The 17243-nt window shown below is 32.9% G+C and overlaps 3 protein-coding genes across 4 annotated transcripts; 1 reads left to right on the top strand and 2 right to left on the bottom strand.

Annotated features, from left to right (window-relative positions):
- The first annotated feature begins 557 nt into the window (after positions 1-557).
- On the top strand, positions 558-8847 carry LOC109806217 (G-type lectin S-receptor-like serine/threonine-protein kinase At1g11300). Its single transcript, XM_020368593.3, has 7 exons — positions 558-2257; positions 2350-2460; positions 2696-2898; positions 2977-3187; positions 7776-8013; positions 8086-8236; positions 8333-8847. Exons 1-7 carry the CDS (start codon positions 979-981, stop codon positions 8612-8614), a joined length of 2475 nt encoding a protein of 824 aa, XP_020224182.2. The 5' UTR covers positions 558-978; the 3' UTR covers positions 8615-8847.
- Positions 8848-9089: 242 nt separating this feature from the next.
- Positions 9090-10442, bottom strand: LOC145957371 (uncharacterized). Its single transcript, XM_083073616.1, has 4 exons — positions 10253-10442; positions 10102-10207; positions 9488-9864; positions 9090-9370 (listed from the first exon to the last, which is right to left on the bottom strand). Exons 1-4 carry the CDS (start codon positions 10440-10442, stop codon positions 9090-9092), a joined length of 954 nt encoding a protein of 317 aa, XP_082929742.1.
- Positions 10443-11673: 1231 nt separating this feature from the next.
- LOC109805415 (G-type lectin S-receptor-like serine/threonine-protein kinase At1g11300) lies at positions 11674-15540 on the bottom strand. Of its 2 annotated transcripts, XM_020367476.3 has the most exons (7): positions 14120-15540; positions 13914-14024; positions 13471-13676; positions 13183-13393; positions 12720-12957; positions 12492-12642; positions 11674-12388 (listed from the first exon to the last, which is right to left on the bottom strand). In XM_020367476.3, exons 1-7 carry the CDS (start codon positions 15405-15407, stop codon positions 12080-12082), a joined length of 2514 nt encoding a protein of 837 aa, XP_020223065.1. In that variant the 5' UTR covers positions 15408-15540; the 3' UTR covers positions 11674-12079. The 2 variants fall into 2 exon arrangements, with proteins under 2 accessions (XP_020223065.1, XP_029128890.1); XM_029273057.2 differs by lacking the exon at positions 11674-12388 and having other exon boundaries at positions 12491-12625.
- Between the last annotated feature and the right edge of the window lie 1703 nt (positions 15541-17243).

Genomic DNA, 17243 nt, shown 5'->3' with positions numbered 1-17243 from the left:
ATTATAACAATAAAATAGTATATACTTTTTCTTGTGAAGTATACATACCTATTACCTTAAAACATATTTTCAGGGTAAAAAATTTAAAAGAATCAAATAACTAACATTAGTTTAGTCATTATGTTACCAACCTGTCAAGACGCAAATTTGTCTACAGAAATGCTTCCTCACAATTGGAGGAGACAAGTTGACCGAATGGAATAGAAAAATATAAAATAATATATATATATATATATATATATATATATATATATATATATAAAAGTAGGGTTATAATAATACTAATATAACTTTTATTAAGTATTACATCGTTCAATAACTTTATATTAAATATGAATTTTATAAATTCAACTGTTAAATTAAGAGTTTATATCATTTTATATGTTTATATCAAATTTTGTTAAAATTAAACAACAATTTAAAAATAATTAAACTATTCATATTTTAATATATTTTAAAATGTATATATTACGTCAATTTTGTTTTATAAAAATAAAATATCAAATTATATTGAATTAATATAAAATTTTGTATATAAAATCTAAGAGTAAAGAACTTTCAATCTAACAATTGAATTTACAAAATCACATTTAATATAAAGTTGAGCGGTTAGTAAAAATTATACTGGTATTATTATAACTCTCTCCCTATATATATATATATATATATATATATATATATATAAAGTCAAATTTTCTTCCACCTCATTTCCATCACATTCCCTCCCTCTTCTTATCTCTTCTCAATTTTCATCACGTCATCTTTTCGCATACCATTTGTGTCTGTAAATTTAATATTCAAAAACAAAGGGGTGTGAGTGTGACCTGTTTATTCTATAAACGTTATTTGAATACATCTAAGAGAACTGAGTCCAATAATTATGTACCTAAGACCATTCATTGTGTTGTGGAAGCAAACTAGAAATTATCATTTGCATGCCATAGAACTTTGACTTCTGAAGGGGAGTGTTTCACTATAATGTCTTTCAGCAACGATGCAAAATTGTTCTTTGTTTTGTTCATACTGTGTTGTTATGTGTTGGACGTTGGTATTGCCATAGACAGCATCACCTCATCGCAATCCATAAAGGACCCTGATACTCTAAGTTCCGAAGATGGTAACTTCACGTTGGGATTCTTCACCCCTCAAAACTCCAAAAAACGCTACGTTGGAATTTGGTGGAAGTCTGAGTCCACAGTCATATGGGTTGCTAACAGAAACCAACCACTGAATGATTCTTCTGGAGTTGTTACAATCTCTGAAGATGGGAATCTTGTGGTGCTGAATGGACAAAACCAAGTTGTTTGGTCAACAAATGCGTCCAATCTTGGAATCAACTCTACTTCAAAACTTTTAGATTCCGGGAATCTTGTACTAGTGGAAAGCACAACAGGAAACAACATATGGGAGAGTTTCCAGCATCCATCTAATGCACTGTTACCAAATATGAGGCTTACAACTAACAAAGTAACAGGTGAGAAACTAAAATTAACTTCATGGAAAAGTCCTTCTGATCCATCCACTGGGAGCTTCTCTGCAAGTGTTGATCGCCTTGGTATGCCTGAATTATTCGTTTGGAATGAAACTCGCCCATTCTGGCGCTCTGGTCCGTGGGATGGTCGACTCTTCACAGGGCTTTCATTTATGAGAACAAATTATCTTACTGGGACATATGTTGGAGATGACGGGCAGGGAAATGTTGAGTTCATTTTAATTACAAATTTAGAAGAGTCTGGCATGATAGTCAATATTCTGAATTCACAAGGCAATGTTGAACAAAGCATGTGGAATGAAGGGAAGAAAGAATGGGTAGTCACATGGAAAAGCCATGAATCGGATTGTGATATTTATGGTGCTTGTGGGCCTTTTGCGATCTGTAACTCACAAAGTTCCCCAACATGTAGCTGTTTGAAGGGGTTTGAGCCAAGGAACAAAGAGGAATGGAATAGACAAAAGTGGACCAGTGGATGTGTTAGGAGCACAAGTTTGCAGTGTGAAAGGGTCAGCAACCAAAACACAAGTGCAGATGGATTTTTGAAACTGAAGATGATCAAAGTTCCGGATCATGCAGATGGGACATTTCTCAGTCTTCAACCAGACTCGTGCAGAAGCCGATGTTTGAAGAACTGTTCTTGCATTGCATATTCATATGATGCTAAGATTGGTTGTATGTCTTGGACAGCGAATCTAATTGACATACGACAATTCACTTACGGAGGACTTGATCTATATGTCCGTGTAGCCTACACAGAACTTGGTATAATTTGTATAATGCTAGTTGTTATTTGCACAAGAATTTGATTTTCATTAGGACTGAAAATTTTCAATTTTCATTTTTCCTGATTGCAGATAAAGATAGAAACATGATACTCATCATTAGTATTACGGTGACAATAGGAACTACCTTAATTGTCACATGTGCATATATCATGTGGAGAAGGCTTAATTCGAAACACCATGGTAATATATTATATCATCATTATGGGTTAAAATTACTCAAACGAGTTTTCTTTATTGGTACAGTTTATGCAAGCTATATACAAAGACATGCTCAAGAACATAACAATAAATTCGTTTTGTTTACTCGTTTGTGCTCTTTTTTCAATGATTGAGAAACAATTTTAAATCACCGTACACGAAAATCTATGTATGTTGTTTCTCCCCCTTACTAATTTGTGGTATTGTAATGAATCAGTGAGAGGAATCTTCAAAGGAATCCTCCAATTTAACAGAGGAAGAGCACCTGTAGAATGTACAAATGACGATGTATTTGGAGATCTGTCACAAGTCAAACTCCAGGAGCTATTAATATTTAGTTTTGAAAAGATTGTAACTGCCACTAACAACTTTCACCCATCCAACAGGATTGGACAGGGTGGTTTTGGTCCAGTATACAAGGTACATTAAATTTAGTTTAAGTTATTTATATCTGAAATCATTGTGAATAGTTTCATATTCTTCATTTTTATATTATAGGGTAAATTGCAAGATGGTCAGGAAATTGCAGTTAAAAGACTTTCTCGAACATCTGGACAAGGTGTAGGAGAATTCATGAATGAAGTAGTAGTAATTTCTAAGCTGCAACACCGCAATCTTGTGAGACTTCTTGGCTGCTGTATTGAAGGAGAGGAAAAGATGTTGATTTATGAGTACATGCCAAATAAAAGTTTGGATGCATATGTCTTTGGTTAGTTCTTTGATGCCCCTAACATCCTCATTTGTATCGAATTTCCATTGTGTTTATGATATATCATACATGAAATGTTTGATGAAAATGAATAATGTTTTTACAGCAAGTGACTTACTTTTCTTGAAAGCTTTTAAGACATGCAATGGGCAGCAGAAACATAAAACATAAAAACTATACAAAACCATAAAACAGAGAAGAGAAAAGGTTAGGGAACAAAGCAATTTCGTATTTGCTGGATAACCATACCATTCTACATATTTTTCATTCATATATAAGACAAATACATGAAAAATGACAGCCATACATAGAGTTCATAAATGTTATTAGTAAAACACATGTCCCCAACATCATTAAGTGTGTAGATTTTCCTAAAATTAGATACCTAACAAGATATTATCTATTGGGCTAAGGAAACATAATTAGAGTAAAACTTTACCCATTAATAAAAGAAACCATAATTAATTATAGCACTAAAAAATAAAGGAAAAGTTTTACTGCCTTAACACTCCTTAAAACTTTTCTTAAAGACTTCCAACGTGCTTCTTAGCTCATTAAACTTAGCACTTGGAAGGGCCTTAGTGAGTATGTCTGCCAATTGCTCCTCATACCTGCAAAACATCAACTGAACATCTCCATTCTTCCCAGTTTCCCTTATAACATAAAATTTGACATTGATATGCTTGGTTCTTCCATGTTGAATTGGATTTTTTGCAATTGAAATGGCTGACTTGTTATCACACCATAACACAATAGGTTTCACTTGCACATGACTCAAATCTATCAAGACTTTCCTGACCCATATAGCTTGATTTGGGGTTGTTGCTGCTGCTACATATTCAGTCTCAGCAAAGGATTGAGCAACCACATCTTGCTTCTTAGAGTTCCATGAAAATACTCCACTACCAAGTGAAAAAACATATCCCGTTGTGCTTTTAAAGTCATCAATAGATCCAACCCAATCACTATCAACAAAACCTTCAACCTTTCCATCACTTTTACTATACCAAATACCAAAATCAACAGTAACTTTCAAGTATCTCAACACTCTTTTGCCTACACCAAAGTGTGTTAAACTTGGTGAATGCATGAATCTTGAAAGTAAACTACTACAGAACATCAAATCTGGTCTAGTTGTAGTCAGATAAAGAAGACTACCAACCAAACTTCTATATTGAGTCACATCTACCTTTGCATCACCATCAGCCTTAGAAAGCTTTTCATTGATAGCAAGTGGAGTTGAAACAGGATTACAATTCTCCATTTTGAATTTTTTCAGCATGTCATTTGCATATTTTTTCTGTGAGAGAAAAATTCCATCATCAATCTAATGCACTTCCATCCCCAAAAATAACTCATCATTCCAAGATTTGTCAATCAAAAACCTACAACATGCTGATTTTAAACTCTTCAATTTAATCAACATTATCACCTGTAATCAACAAATCATCAACATAAAGTGAAACCACAATTTTCTTTCCATTGCCACAATCTTTCTTTGGCTCCTCCTGAAATCATTTTGCAAAAAATGAGAATCAATTCTGCTATACCAAGCGCTTGGAGCCTGTTTCAGCCCATACAAGACTTTATAAAGCTTATAAACATTTTCTTCACGACCTACAACAATAAAACTAGTAGGCTATTCAACATATATTTCTTCTTGTAACACTCCATTTAAAAAGGTAGATTTAACATCCAAGAATTGTTCTATTTTTGTGCTCCTTTGAACTTCATTATTTTCGCAATTCCAGTATGCATTCTCATCAATTTGAATATCCCTACTGATCACAATCTGTTTTGACCTCATATTGTACACCTGGGAACCTTTGGAGTTTGCAGCATAGCCTAAGAAAATCCCCATTTCAGCTTTGTCATCTAATTTGGATCTTTTTGCTACTGTAATATGAGTATAGAAAATAGATCCAAAAATCTTCAGGTGTTTGGCAGTGGGTTTCATTCCATTCCAAGCTTCAATTGGTTTTTTTCTTGAACAGCTCTTGTTGGCAGCCTATTCAAGAGATACACAACTCTATAAACAGCTTCAACCCAAAAACATTTTGGCAATTTCTTTTCAACAATTAAACATCTTTCCATCTCCATAAATGTTCTATTTTTTCTCTCAGAAACTCCATTTTGTTTAGGAGTATAACTTATTGTCAATTGACGAATAATGCCCAAATCTTCACAAAATGCATTAAACTCATTAGATGTATACTCCTTCCCATTGTCAGATCTCAACATTTTAATTTTGTAGCCACTTTAAGACTCCACCATGGCTCTCAACTTTTTAAAGTGATCAAAAGTTTGAGTTTTGCTTGATAAAAAATACATCCATGTAATTCTTGTCAAATCATCAATCAACAGAAGAAAATATTTGCTTTGGCTAAGAGAAGGAACATTCATTGGATCACACAAATCAGTGTGAATAAGTTCCAATTTTTTCTTTGCTCGTGTGACATTTGTTGATGAAAAAGACTTTCTATGCATTTTTCCCAATTGACAAGCATCACATAAATCATCAATAATACCCATCATAGGCATGTCTCTAACCATATCATGAGTTTGCAAAAAATTTAATGCACCCATATTAAAGTGACCATATCTTTTGTGCCATAAAAAAGAATCATTATGCTTGGAAACAAGAGCTGATTCATTCACTTGATTCAAATTGATTGGAAAGTTATTATCACACATTTCAACCTTAATAACTTCATAATCACTTGAATCCAATATGATGCAACAATTATTTTTAAATGAAAGAGAATAACATTTCTTCATTAGTTGAGGAACACTTTGCAAATTCTGATCCAAATCAAGAATAAACAAAACATCATGAATAAATTTATGACCTTTGCTAGTGTGAACAAAAACTATACCTCTTCCTTCAGCTTGTACAATATCTCCATTTCCAAGCTTAACTTTGGTTTGGAAAGCCTTATCCAAAGTAGTACTGAGACTTGAGTCCCTTGCCATGTGGTTTGTGCACCCACTATCAACATACCATACATCATTTGAACATAAACTACTTGTTTAAGTAGCCATAAACAATTGTTCTTCATCTTGGAGTTGCTGATCGGTGAAGTTAACTTGATGTGCATGTTGTGTTTGAGATTGGTTATGCCTGAATCTGTAGTACCTCTCTCTATGTCCCCACTTCTTGAAAATGTTACATTGGATTTGAGGCTTCCCCTTATGCCAACAATCTTTCAACAAGTGGTTTGTTCTTTTTCATGTGGAACAAGGAGGAAAATGGTTTTTTGTTGCAGATTCATTACTCCCATCCATCTTGGTTTTCCCCTTTTGGTCACCAGCTGCTTTATAATTATGTTTCTTTTGATTTTTCTAACCAGCTTGCTTTCCCTTGTGTCTTGCTTGAAATGCACCTTCACTTACATCATCCATTCTCATGGAGAATCTTTGTTCATGATCTTGCAATTTACTGACCATTTCGGAAATGGTTAGTTTCTTAAGATCACATGACTCTTCAATGGCAACAACTTTGGCTTCAAATTTTATGGGTAGACTGATCAACATTTTTTCGACTACCTTGTGGTCATGGGCAAGCTCACCATACAATCTCATTGGGTTCACCAAGTGAGATAGGTTTGAAGTGTACTCCTTGACTGATTCACTTTCCTTCATTTTCAGTATTTCAAACTCTCTTTTAAGAGTCAATAGTTTGATGAATCTCACTCATTCATCACCGGTATACCTTTCGTTCAACTCGTCCCATATATGTTTTGTTGTTTCTAGATGCATAATGCTTGTAAAAACATCATTTGTCAAAGTTGAATGTAAAAACAACTTTTTCCTTCTTTAAAATCTCCTTCACATGTTGCTTCATTTGAGCTATGGTAGGATTAGTTCTCAATGGTGAAACTTGCTTATCTTCATCTACATACTCCCATAAGCCAAAAGACTTCAAACATGATCTCATTTTGACAATCCATATGTGATAGTTTTCCCCAGAAAATTGAGGAACATAAAATATACACCATTATTCCCCAAAGCCATTCTATCACTCACTCATAAGTGTTTAATCTCTCCTCTCAATTTTTTTCAGACCCACAACCTATAAGAACAATGCTCTTGATACCACTTTGAATCCATGCAATGGGCAGCAGAAGCATAAAACATAAAAACCATACAAAACCATAAAACAGAGAAGAGGAAAGGTTATGGAACAAAGCAATTTTGTATTTACTGGATAACCATACCATTCTGCATGTTTTTCATTCATATATAAGGCAAATACATAAAAATGACAGTCATACATAGAGTCCATAAATGTTATCAGTAAAACACATGTCCCCACCATCATTAAGTGTGTAGATTTGCCTAAAATCAAATACCTAGCAGGATATTATCTATTGGACTAAGAAAACATAATTACAATAGAACTTTACCCACTAATATAAGCAACCATAATTAATTATGGCAGTAAAAAATAAAAAAAAAAGTTTTACTGCCTTAGTAAAAGCATACTAATGTTGGTTTTCTTAAAATCATATTAAACTGTGGAATTTAGAGGACATTGATTGGTCTTGAAATGTAAGAATTCATATAATTTCACCTTTTGATTCTTTAGATCTGACGAAAAATATAGTCCTTGATTGGAGAAAACGCTTTAGCATAATAGAAGGAGTGGCTCGAGGAATGCTTTATCTTCATAGAGATTCCAGGCTAAAAATCATCCACAGGGACTTGAAGGCAAGTAACATCTTGCTAGATGAGGAGTTAAATCCGAAAATATCCGACTTTGGTATGGCTAGAATCTTTGGTGGAAATGAGGATCAGGCTAATACTAGAAGAGTTGTTGGAACATAGTAAGAACAACTTCTTTGTCCTATATTATGGTAGCATACTTGATTAATAAATTCTTGTACATTTTAATACAGTGGTTATATGTCTCCTGAATACGCAATGCAAGGACTATTTTCTGAGAAATCAGATGTCTTTAGCTTTGGAGTTTTGCTGCTGGAGATTGTTAGTGGAAGACGAAATTCAAGCTTCTATGACAGCGAGAATTTTTTGACCCTTTTAGGATTTGTAAGTCTCAAATTTTTCTTAGCTCATTATAAGGCTTTTGTAGCCTACTACAGATAAAACATTCCGACTGTTTAATATATTTTTTTCTCATTGTAGGTTTGGATGCGGTGGATGGAAAATAATATATTATCTATAATAGATCCAAGAATATATGATCCTAGTCTTCATAAAGATATTTTGAGGTGCATACACATAGGACTTCTATGTGTGCAAGAATTTGTTGCAGAAAGGCCGACTATGGCTACTGTAATTTCTATGCTTCAAAGTGAGATTATGAATCTTCCTCCTCCAACAAAACCTGCGTTCACCCTAAGGCATAATATGTTAAGATCAATGTCCTTTGCAATTGTTAGCATTTCAAGCATTCAAGGAAGATAGAGAACAAAGTGCTTTGAGAAAGGTATATGGAGGCAATGAAGATTATGTTAATAATAGAAAGGTTGTAAGAAATTAGAACATTGTAGGTAGACCCTTCTTTTTTGTCAGAAGGTATACATTGGATTGACTATTTAGGTAGAAGTTTGAACTCTGAAGTGTTTTTTATTTGGGCATTCCTTTCATAAGGTTTACTTCTATTGAAAATATTTTGTGAAAAATATAGAAAAATTGGATCTTTCAGACAAATTTAAATTGAAGATGGAAAATTATCATTATAATTCATAGAAGAGGATGCCTATATATGTATAGGTTTACCATTAATTTAAAATTTCTAACAAATCTCATCTACTAACAACTTTACTTGTTGAGATTATATTGAATAAATGAAAATAAAATATAAAAAATAAAACTGTAACAATAACAAATATCTTATCTAAAATTTATTGAAAATTCAAAATTTAAATAAAGGAAAATCTCATAAATCTAACACTCTTCCTTGAGATTTTCCATGAATATCACAAATTTTAGTTTCATGAAATCCAAAAATTAAGTTTTCAAATGCCATGTCATCAAGTTGTTGCACATCAATTTCTTGACCCAAATCATTGTCTTCATAGTTGTTCAATCTAACTCCTCCTCTTGTCTTTGAATACCATTTGTTGGGATTTGTCATATCAAATACATCTTGTATAAAAGTGTGACCAAATCTTCCATGCCAAACATTACTCTCATCAATTTTAACAATAAAATCATGATCTTCAACCAAATCAAATTTTAAATAAAAAATATTTTTGGTTATCTCAATCTTTGTAATCTCTAAAGCATGTTCATCCATAATAAAATAATAATTTTCTTTAAAAGAGACTCCATAACCATTCCTTAGCATCTGTGGAACACTAAGAACATTTTGATGCAATTTTGAAATGTAGAGAACATCTTTAACAATTATCATACCTTTCTTGGTTGCAATAGAAATTGTTCCTTTTCCATTGGCATGTACAATTTCACCATTTTCCATCTTGACTTTTGACTCAATTCTCTTGTCAATGGAGGTAAAAAATGATAAATATTTAGTCATGTGACTAGTGTAACCACTGTCAATGAGCCAGGTATTCAATTCATGTGAATTGAATTCTTGAGATGCCATAAATAAATACTCATCTTCATCATTTTTTTCTTCAATCACATTTGCCTGTTTTTCTAGTTGTTCAGGCTGATTCTTCTTTAATATGCAATACTTTTCATTGTGACTATTTTTATTGCAAAAAATACAATGAAAAAATGGTTTATCTTTAAACCAACAATCTTGTTTAGAATGGTTGATTCTTTGACAATGAAAATAAGGCAAAAACTTTCCTTTTCTCGAAGAACTTTCATCTTTTCCTTTGTTCTTATTGAAAGTTCGTGACTTTCCAAAATTCCTTCCATTGTGCTTTGCTCAAAAGGCACTTTCAACAGCCTCATCACTTCTAATGGAGACTCTTTACTCTTGTGTGTGAAGCTTACCGGTCAATTCAGTAATTGAGAGAGTTTGCAAATCACAAGACTCTTCAATTGCAGAAATCTTGGCTTCAAATCTTTCAGGCACCGAAACTATGATTTTTTCGAAAACCTATTGATTTGTAAAAGATGTTTTACCAAGAAGTCGCATTTGGTTCACAACATCCATTAATTTTCCAGAATAATCTTTGACAGATTCATTATCCTTCATCTTCATCAATTCAAATTCTCTCTTCAATGTGAGAAGCCTAATAGATTTGACTCTGCTATTTCCTTCAAATTCATCTTGAATCTTGTCCCACACTTGTTTAGGTGTTTTCAAGTCCATGATTTTAGTAAAAATATGATATGCAAGTCCTACATGTAGGCAAGTGATGACTTTATCTTTCTTTAATTTAGCTTCTCCTCCTCATAAGCTTTGATTTGTGCAATTGTTGGATTTTCTCTCAATGGTGGTGAATCAGCTTCAAAAATTACAACATTCCATAAACCTTGAGATCTTAAAACAAATTTCATCTTAACGGCCCAAATATGATAATTTTCACCATTAAACATTGAATTGCAGGTGAATTGGTGGAAGTAGACATCCTTGCATACCAAAAATTGTTTGAATAATAAATCACTCAATTTAGTGTTTGCACTCAACCTTAATGTGTTTAGCGCTCAATAAACCTTTTCCTCACAACCTGTAGGAAGAAAGCTCTGATACCACTGTTGGAAATATTTTGTGAAAAATATAAAAAAAATTGGATCTTGCAGACAAATTAAAATTAAAATTGAAGATGGAAAATTATCATTATAATTCATAGAAGAGGATGTCTATGTATAGACTTACAATTAATTTAAAATTCCCAACAAATCTCATCTACTAACAACTCTATTTGTTGAGACTATATTGAATAACTAAAAATAAAATATAAAAAATAAAACTGTAACAATAATAAATATCTTATCTAAAATTTATTCAAAATTCAAAATTTAAACAAAAAGAAAAATCTCATAAATCTAACAACTTCCTGACTTAATAATTATAGATAAAATTTCAATTAGAAGTAATAAAAGATTTTGAGAAACAATAATATGTAAAATATATTACATGTTTCTTTAGGGTAGTCCTACTGTTTTGATTAAGTTTATAAACACCAATTCATCTCGTTGTATTAATTAAGGTTAGATCACTTGTTTCTCACAATCATTTTGAATGTTGTCATATTTTTACAGCGATTGTTGTTTTCGTTTTTTTTTTTTTTCATAAATTGGATGGTTACAAATTGAAAACTTAATCTCCATTGCCCCCTTATTAACAACCATGAAATCGGGGAGTTAAGCTTAGTTACACTCTAAGCAGGAAAAAGTTGGTAAAAAATAATAATGAAAACGAAACTCTTTAAATTATACAGTAGAAAAAGTCATCATCTACTTTGAAACGACAGGGGATACCGGATATATTTTCATTCAAGGAAGGAAAGGCATTTATAAAATTCAACAGCAAAGGTTTAACGAAACTATTTTTCTATACTAGATAGCTTTAGAACGCAGATACAAGAATGCACGATGCAGAAAATCTAATTACATCTGATGGATAATCGATGAATAAATGTAAACAGAGTTGTGGTTCTTATAACTTGGTTATAGAAACTGAATAAGGGATTATACAATACATAAGAAATGATGGAATCAGATTGTACAAGTTCCAACTCCTTCCATTCCCTTCCTTTCTATATTATTTTTTATCCAAACAATGGATCTTAAATCCTTATATGCTTTCATCATAATACTGAACTTTTTCCACTAACTTTTTCCGATCAGTGGAACTTAAAAGACTTCAAAGTTCTCTCTAAATAGCCCTTCCAACGTATACCTTTGGACCAAAAAAAGAAAACAAAGGTAACACCTACAATGGTCTAATTTTCAGCAACCTTTTGTAGTATTAACATAATCTCCATTTCTTGAGCACTTGGTTTTCTATCTGCCTTGGATGTCCGAAATGCTGACAGAGTTAAGGGAGTTCAGGCCATTGCTTCTTACAAAGGACATTGAACTTAACATATTTTGTCTCAGAGTGAATGCAGGTTTCGTTGGTGGAGGAAGATCCAGAATCTCACTGTTAAGCATTGAAATTACAGCAGCCATAGAGGGCCTATCTGCAGCAAATTCTTGTACACATAGAAGTCCTATGTGTATGCACCTAAAAATATATTTATGAAGACTAGGATCATATATTCCTTCATCTATTAGAGATGAAATATTGTGTTCTGTCCACTGAATCCAGGCCTACAATTAAAAAAATATATTAAACATTCGGAAGTCTTGTCAGCAGAAGAATACAAAACCCCAATAATGGACTAAGAAAGACAAAAGAAAGTTAGAGATTTACAAATCCTAAAAGAGTAAGAGAATTCTCTTCATCATAAAAGCTAGAATTCCGTCTTCCACTAACAATCTCCAATAGCAAAACTCCAAAGCTAAAGACATCTGATTTTTCAGAAAATTGTCCTTGCATCGCATATTCTGGAGACATATAACCACTACATTGAAATGTACCAAAATTTATTGTCAAGTATGCTAATATAATCCTGAACAATGAAGGTGTACCACTACTTACTATGTTCCAACAACTCTTCTGGTATTAGCCCGATCCTCATTCCCACCAAAGATTCTTGCCATACCAAAGTCTGATATTTTTGGATTTAGATCCACATCTAACAAGATATTACTTGCCTTCAAGTCCCTGTGGATGATTTTTAGCCTGGAATCTCTATGAAGATAAAGCATTCCTCGAGCCACTCCCTCTATAATGCTAAAGCGTTTTCTCCAATCAAGGACTTTAGTTTTTGATGGATCTAAAGAATCAAAGGGTAGAAATATATGAACTCTTAACATTTTGAGATGAAGAAACGGTATCTTAATTTAACAATTTAGCATCAATCCAAGAAAATAGACATTAGGATGCTTTCAAGAAAACTTGCTAGCTGTAATCATATTATTCATTTTAAAAAATATTTCATATATCAGACGCAAGGAAAATCCAATATAGATGGATGCTAAGGGGCATCAAAAAAGCTAACCAAAGATGTATGCGTCCAAGCTTTTATTTGGCATGTACTCATAAATCAACATCTTTTCCTCCCCTGTAGTGCAACAGCCAAGAAGTCTTACAAGATTGCGGTGTTGAAGCTTGGAAATGACCACCACTTCATTCATGAATTCTTCTAGACCCTGTCCAGATGTCTTAGAAAGTCTTTTAACAGCAATTTCCTGACCATCTGGCAATTTACCCTAAAATATAAAAATGCAGAATATGAAACTATTCACAATGATTTCAGATATGAGTAACTTAACTAAATTTAATGTACCTTGTATACTGGACCAAAACCACCCTCTCCAAGTTTGTTAGATGGATGAAAGTTGTTTGTGGAAGTTACAAGCTTTCCAAAATTAAGTATTAATAGCTCCTGGAGTTTGACTTGTGACAGATCTCCAAATACATTGTCACTTGAATATTCTGCCGGTGCTCCACCTCCTCCATTAAATTGGAGGAATCCTTTGAGGATCCCACTTACTGATTAATGACAGTGCCACAAATTAACAAGAGGGAGAAACAACATGCATACATACAAGTGGGCACTGATCTAAAACAGTAAATCAATTAAAGAAAAATAGTGAACACAAAATTGTGAACTGAAAGAATTTATTGTTATGTAAATTTTGAGCATGTCTTTGTATAGTGTGCATATACCGCAGTATTATATAGAGAACTCATTTGAGCAAATTTGAACCCATAATGATGATAAATTACCCTGGTGATTAGGAATCCTTCTCCAAATGATGTACGCACAAAGGACAATTAAGGCAATTCCTGTTGTCACTGTAATAATAGTAATGATGATTGTCCTGTTTCTTTTCTTATCTGAAATTTAGGAAAAATTGAGAATTGATAATCCAGTCCTAACCCTGGAGAAAGGGTCAAATTAAGGAAGCTAATTCAAATTATTGTGCAGATACCAAGTTCAGTGTAGGCTACACGAACATAAAGATCAAGTCCACCGTTTGAGAATTGTTGTATATCAATTAGATTTCCAGTCCAAGACATGCAACCAATATCAGCATCATATGAATATGCTACACAAGAACAATTCTCCAAGCATCGGCTTCTGCAAGTGTCTGGTTGAAGACTGAGAGATGACCCATCTGCAAAATCTGGAACTTTGACCATTGACAGTTTCAAAAAGCCATCTGCTTTATTATCTGCACTTGTGTTCTGGCTGTTGACTCTTACACACTGCAAACTTGTGCTCCTAACACATCCACTAGTCCAGTTCTGTCTATTCCATTCCTCTCTGTTCCTTGGCTCAAACCCTTTCAAACAGCTACATATTGGTGAGCTCTGTGAATTACAGATCGCAAAAGGACCACACACACCATAAACGTCACACTCAAATTGATGACTATTCCATGTTACTGCCCAATCCATCTTCTCTTCATTCCACCATCTCTCTTCACAATTGCCTGTTGAATTCAGAACATAGATTAACAAGCCCACCTCTTCTATTTTTGTAAAAAAGAATTCAACATTTGCTTGCCCATCATCTGCAATCTGTACCCCAGTAAGATAAAATGATGTCATGTAGGGAAGCCCTGTAAAGGCCTTACGATTCCACGGACCAGTGCGCCAGAATGGGCGAGTTTCATTCCAAATGAACACTTCAGGTATACTAAGGCGTTCAACACTTAAAGAGAAGCTCCCAATGGATGGATCAAAAGGGCTTTTCCATGAAGTTAGTTTTACTTTCTCACCTGTAACTTTGCTAGTTGTAAGCTTCATATTGGGTAACATTGCATTGGAAGGATGTTGGAAACTCTCCCATATGTTGGTTTCTGTTGTGCTTTCAAGTAGTACAAGATTCCCAGAATCTAAGAGTTTGGAACTAGAGTTGGATCCAATATTGGACACATTTGATGACCAAATAACCTGTTTCTGCCCATTCAATACCACAAGATTGCCATCTTCAGAAATGGTAACAACTCCAGAAGAATCTCTCAGGGGTTGGTTTCTGTTAGCCACCCATATGACAGTGAATTTGGGCTGCCACCAAATTCCAACGTAGCGGTTTGTAGAATTCTGAGGGGTGAAGAACCCCAAGGTGAAGTTACCACCTCTGGAGGTTATAGTTTCAGGGTCCTTGATGAACTGAGATGAGGTGATGGTGTTTGTGGCAGCACCAACATCTGAAAAAAGAAAACATAGTATGATCAAAAAGAAGAGCGAATTTGTGCACTTGGTGAAACCCATTACCGATAGGGATTACTTCTGGTTAATAATTGATGTTTTTCTTATGTTTTTGTAAGTGAATTTTTTCTTCTTCTTGATTGACACTTGCTCCTTGTTTTGGAATTATATCCTAAGGCCAGTATTCACACTTAATCCACTAATAGATTAAGAACATAGTTGAATACAAATTTAGAAGAGTTTTAAAAGTTTCTCTACGGAAAATAATGTTATTTTATAAAAAATATTGTTAAAAACACTTTTAATTTATATTCAAACAGAATATTTCTAATATATAAGTCAAAGGCCTATCCTAGACTTCATTCGAGATCACCATGAAACAAATCAAACCATGCTCAGGTATACTCTAGGAAACTCTTACATGGTATATTTAACTCTTCATGTTTTACGTCGCTCACTAATTTCTATATAAACGATATCATCTTCATGTATTTTCACGAGCTAAATACCTGAGCTAACATTAATGTTACTTTGCCATAAAATATACAAGGATGTCGAAGTATTCATCTTCTTATTAAAGCTGAAAACTTTTTCTTTATCTTTTACTGTTATAATTAATTATGATTGTTTGTATTAATAGGTAAAATTTTGTTATAATTATTTTTATTTACTCTAATGGATAATATCTTGTTAAGTATCTAATTTTAGGCAAATTTACACACTTAATGATAATGGAGACATGTATTTTATTGACAATATTTATGAGTTCTATGTATGACTGTCATTTTTCATGTATTTACCTTATATATGAATGAAAAACATGCAAAGTGGTATGATTATCAAGCAAATACGAAATTACTTTGTTTCCTAACCTTTCCTTTTCTCAGTTTTATGGTTATATATGATTTAGTGTTTATGATTCTGCTGCCCATTGCATGTCTTAACACTTCTTTTCTCACCATACTTCTTTTCTCACCACGTGCTGTTTCGTGGAATTTTCTTTTACAGGTCCACTTCATATTCACCCAGTGTTGGATTTTTATGATTTTGTAATTGACTTTTACTTCTCCTTGATTGAGACTTCCTCCTAAAAGTCAACAGGGTTTGGTATTAAGCTTGCACGCGGAAGAGACGAATATTCAGAGTAATATCTCGTAATTATTGCTGAGTTGTGATACCTTATTGTTACTATGTTGAAACACATGGAAACTTGCGTCACCTAGTGTTGTTTTGTTGAAATTTCCTCTCATAGGTTATTTTATGTCTTTTTATAAGTACCTTTCTTAATAGTCAACACGGTTTGGTGTTGTTTGGCTTGGCTTTTCTGCCATGTTTTAGTTGGAGCAACTACACATTAGTAATTGAGTATATGTTTATAAAATCTTTATAAGATATTTTTAGTATTTTATAAAATATAAAAAATAAAAAAAAAACAACGTTATCAATTAATTAAAAAAAAATTAGTATGACTTTTTAAAATTCAAACAAACTTAAAAAATTAAACACATAAATTCAATTTTCAAAACCCTTGTTATAATCCATTCTACTTTTAAGAAAAAAATTACACAAAATATTACTTGTCTTGCTTAATGCATGTGAACATTAATTAATAAATAAAAAATCAACTTTATCGTCATTGAATACTTTTTGTTTTGGGTAAAAATACCTTTTAATTTAACCTCTCACAATGGAAGGAAATAGAAAGAAGAGAGAGAGAGATCACTTTGTTTGAGAGAAAAAATTAGGAATGACACAAGTTATTTTGGTAAGTCCTACCAGAAAAGAAATCCTCTCAAATGGGAATGAAATGGTACAAAAACGATCTCATTTTTATTTTATTTCATAATATAAATAATTTAAAAATCAATCTACTCTTATATATTAAACATAAACCACTAT

Source organism: Cajanus cajan, chromosome 4, assembly GCF_000230855.2.
Source record: "Cajanus cajan strain Asha chromosome 4, NIPB_CcT2T_4, whole genome shotgun sequence".
In the NCBI taxonomy this organism is placed as follows: domain Eukaryota; kingdom Viridiplantae; phylum Streptophyta; class Magnoliopsida; order Fabales; family Fabaceae; genus Cajanus; species Cajanus cajan.
Note: the sequence above shows the minus strand (reverse complement) of the source record. Positions and strands in the feature narration are given on the sequence as shown.

Excerpts from the sequence above, each read along its gene's own strand:
- LOC109806217 (XM_020368593.3), top strand. The coding sequence starts at position 979 with ATGTCTTTCAGCAACGATGCAAAATTGTTCTTTGTTTTGTTCATACTG. Across the intron at positions 3,188-7,775 it reads TTTGGATGCATATGTCTTTG|ATCTGACGAAAAATATAGTC; the intron begins GTTAGTTCTTTG and ends TTGATTCTTTAG. Across the intron at positions 8,237-8,332 it reads TTTTGACCCTTTTAGGATTT|GTTTGGATGCGGTGGATGGA; the intron begins GTAAGTCTCAAA and ends TTCTCATTGTAG.
- LOC109805415 (XM_020367476.3), bottom strand. The coding sequence starts at position 15,407 with ATGGGTTTCACCAAGTGCACAAATTCGCTCTTCTTTTTGATCATACTA. Across the intron at positions 12,958-13,182 it reads CTTGGACGCATACATCTTTG|ATCCATCAAAAACTAAAGTC; the intron begins GTTAGCTTTTTT and ends TTGATTCTTTAG. Across the intron at positions 12,643-12,719 it reads AGAAGAGTTGTTGGAACATA|TGGTTATATGTCTCCAGAAT; the intron begins GTAAGTAGTGGT and ends ATTTCAATGTAG.
- LOC145957371 (XM_083073616.1), bottom strand. The coding sequence starts at position 10,442 with ATGGACTTGAAAACACCTAAACAAGTGTGGGACAAGATTCAAGATGAA. Across the intron at positions 9,865-10,101 it reads GGTAAGCTTCACACACAAGA|TCACAATGAAAAGTATTGCA; the intron begins GTAAAGAGTCTC and ends CAATAAAAATAG. Across the intron at positions 9,371-9,487 it reads TCCACAGATGCTAAGGAATG|ATCATGATTTTATTGTTAAA; the intron begins GTTATGGAGTCT and ends ATTTGGTTGAAG.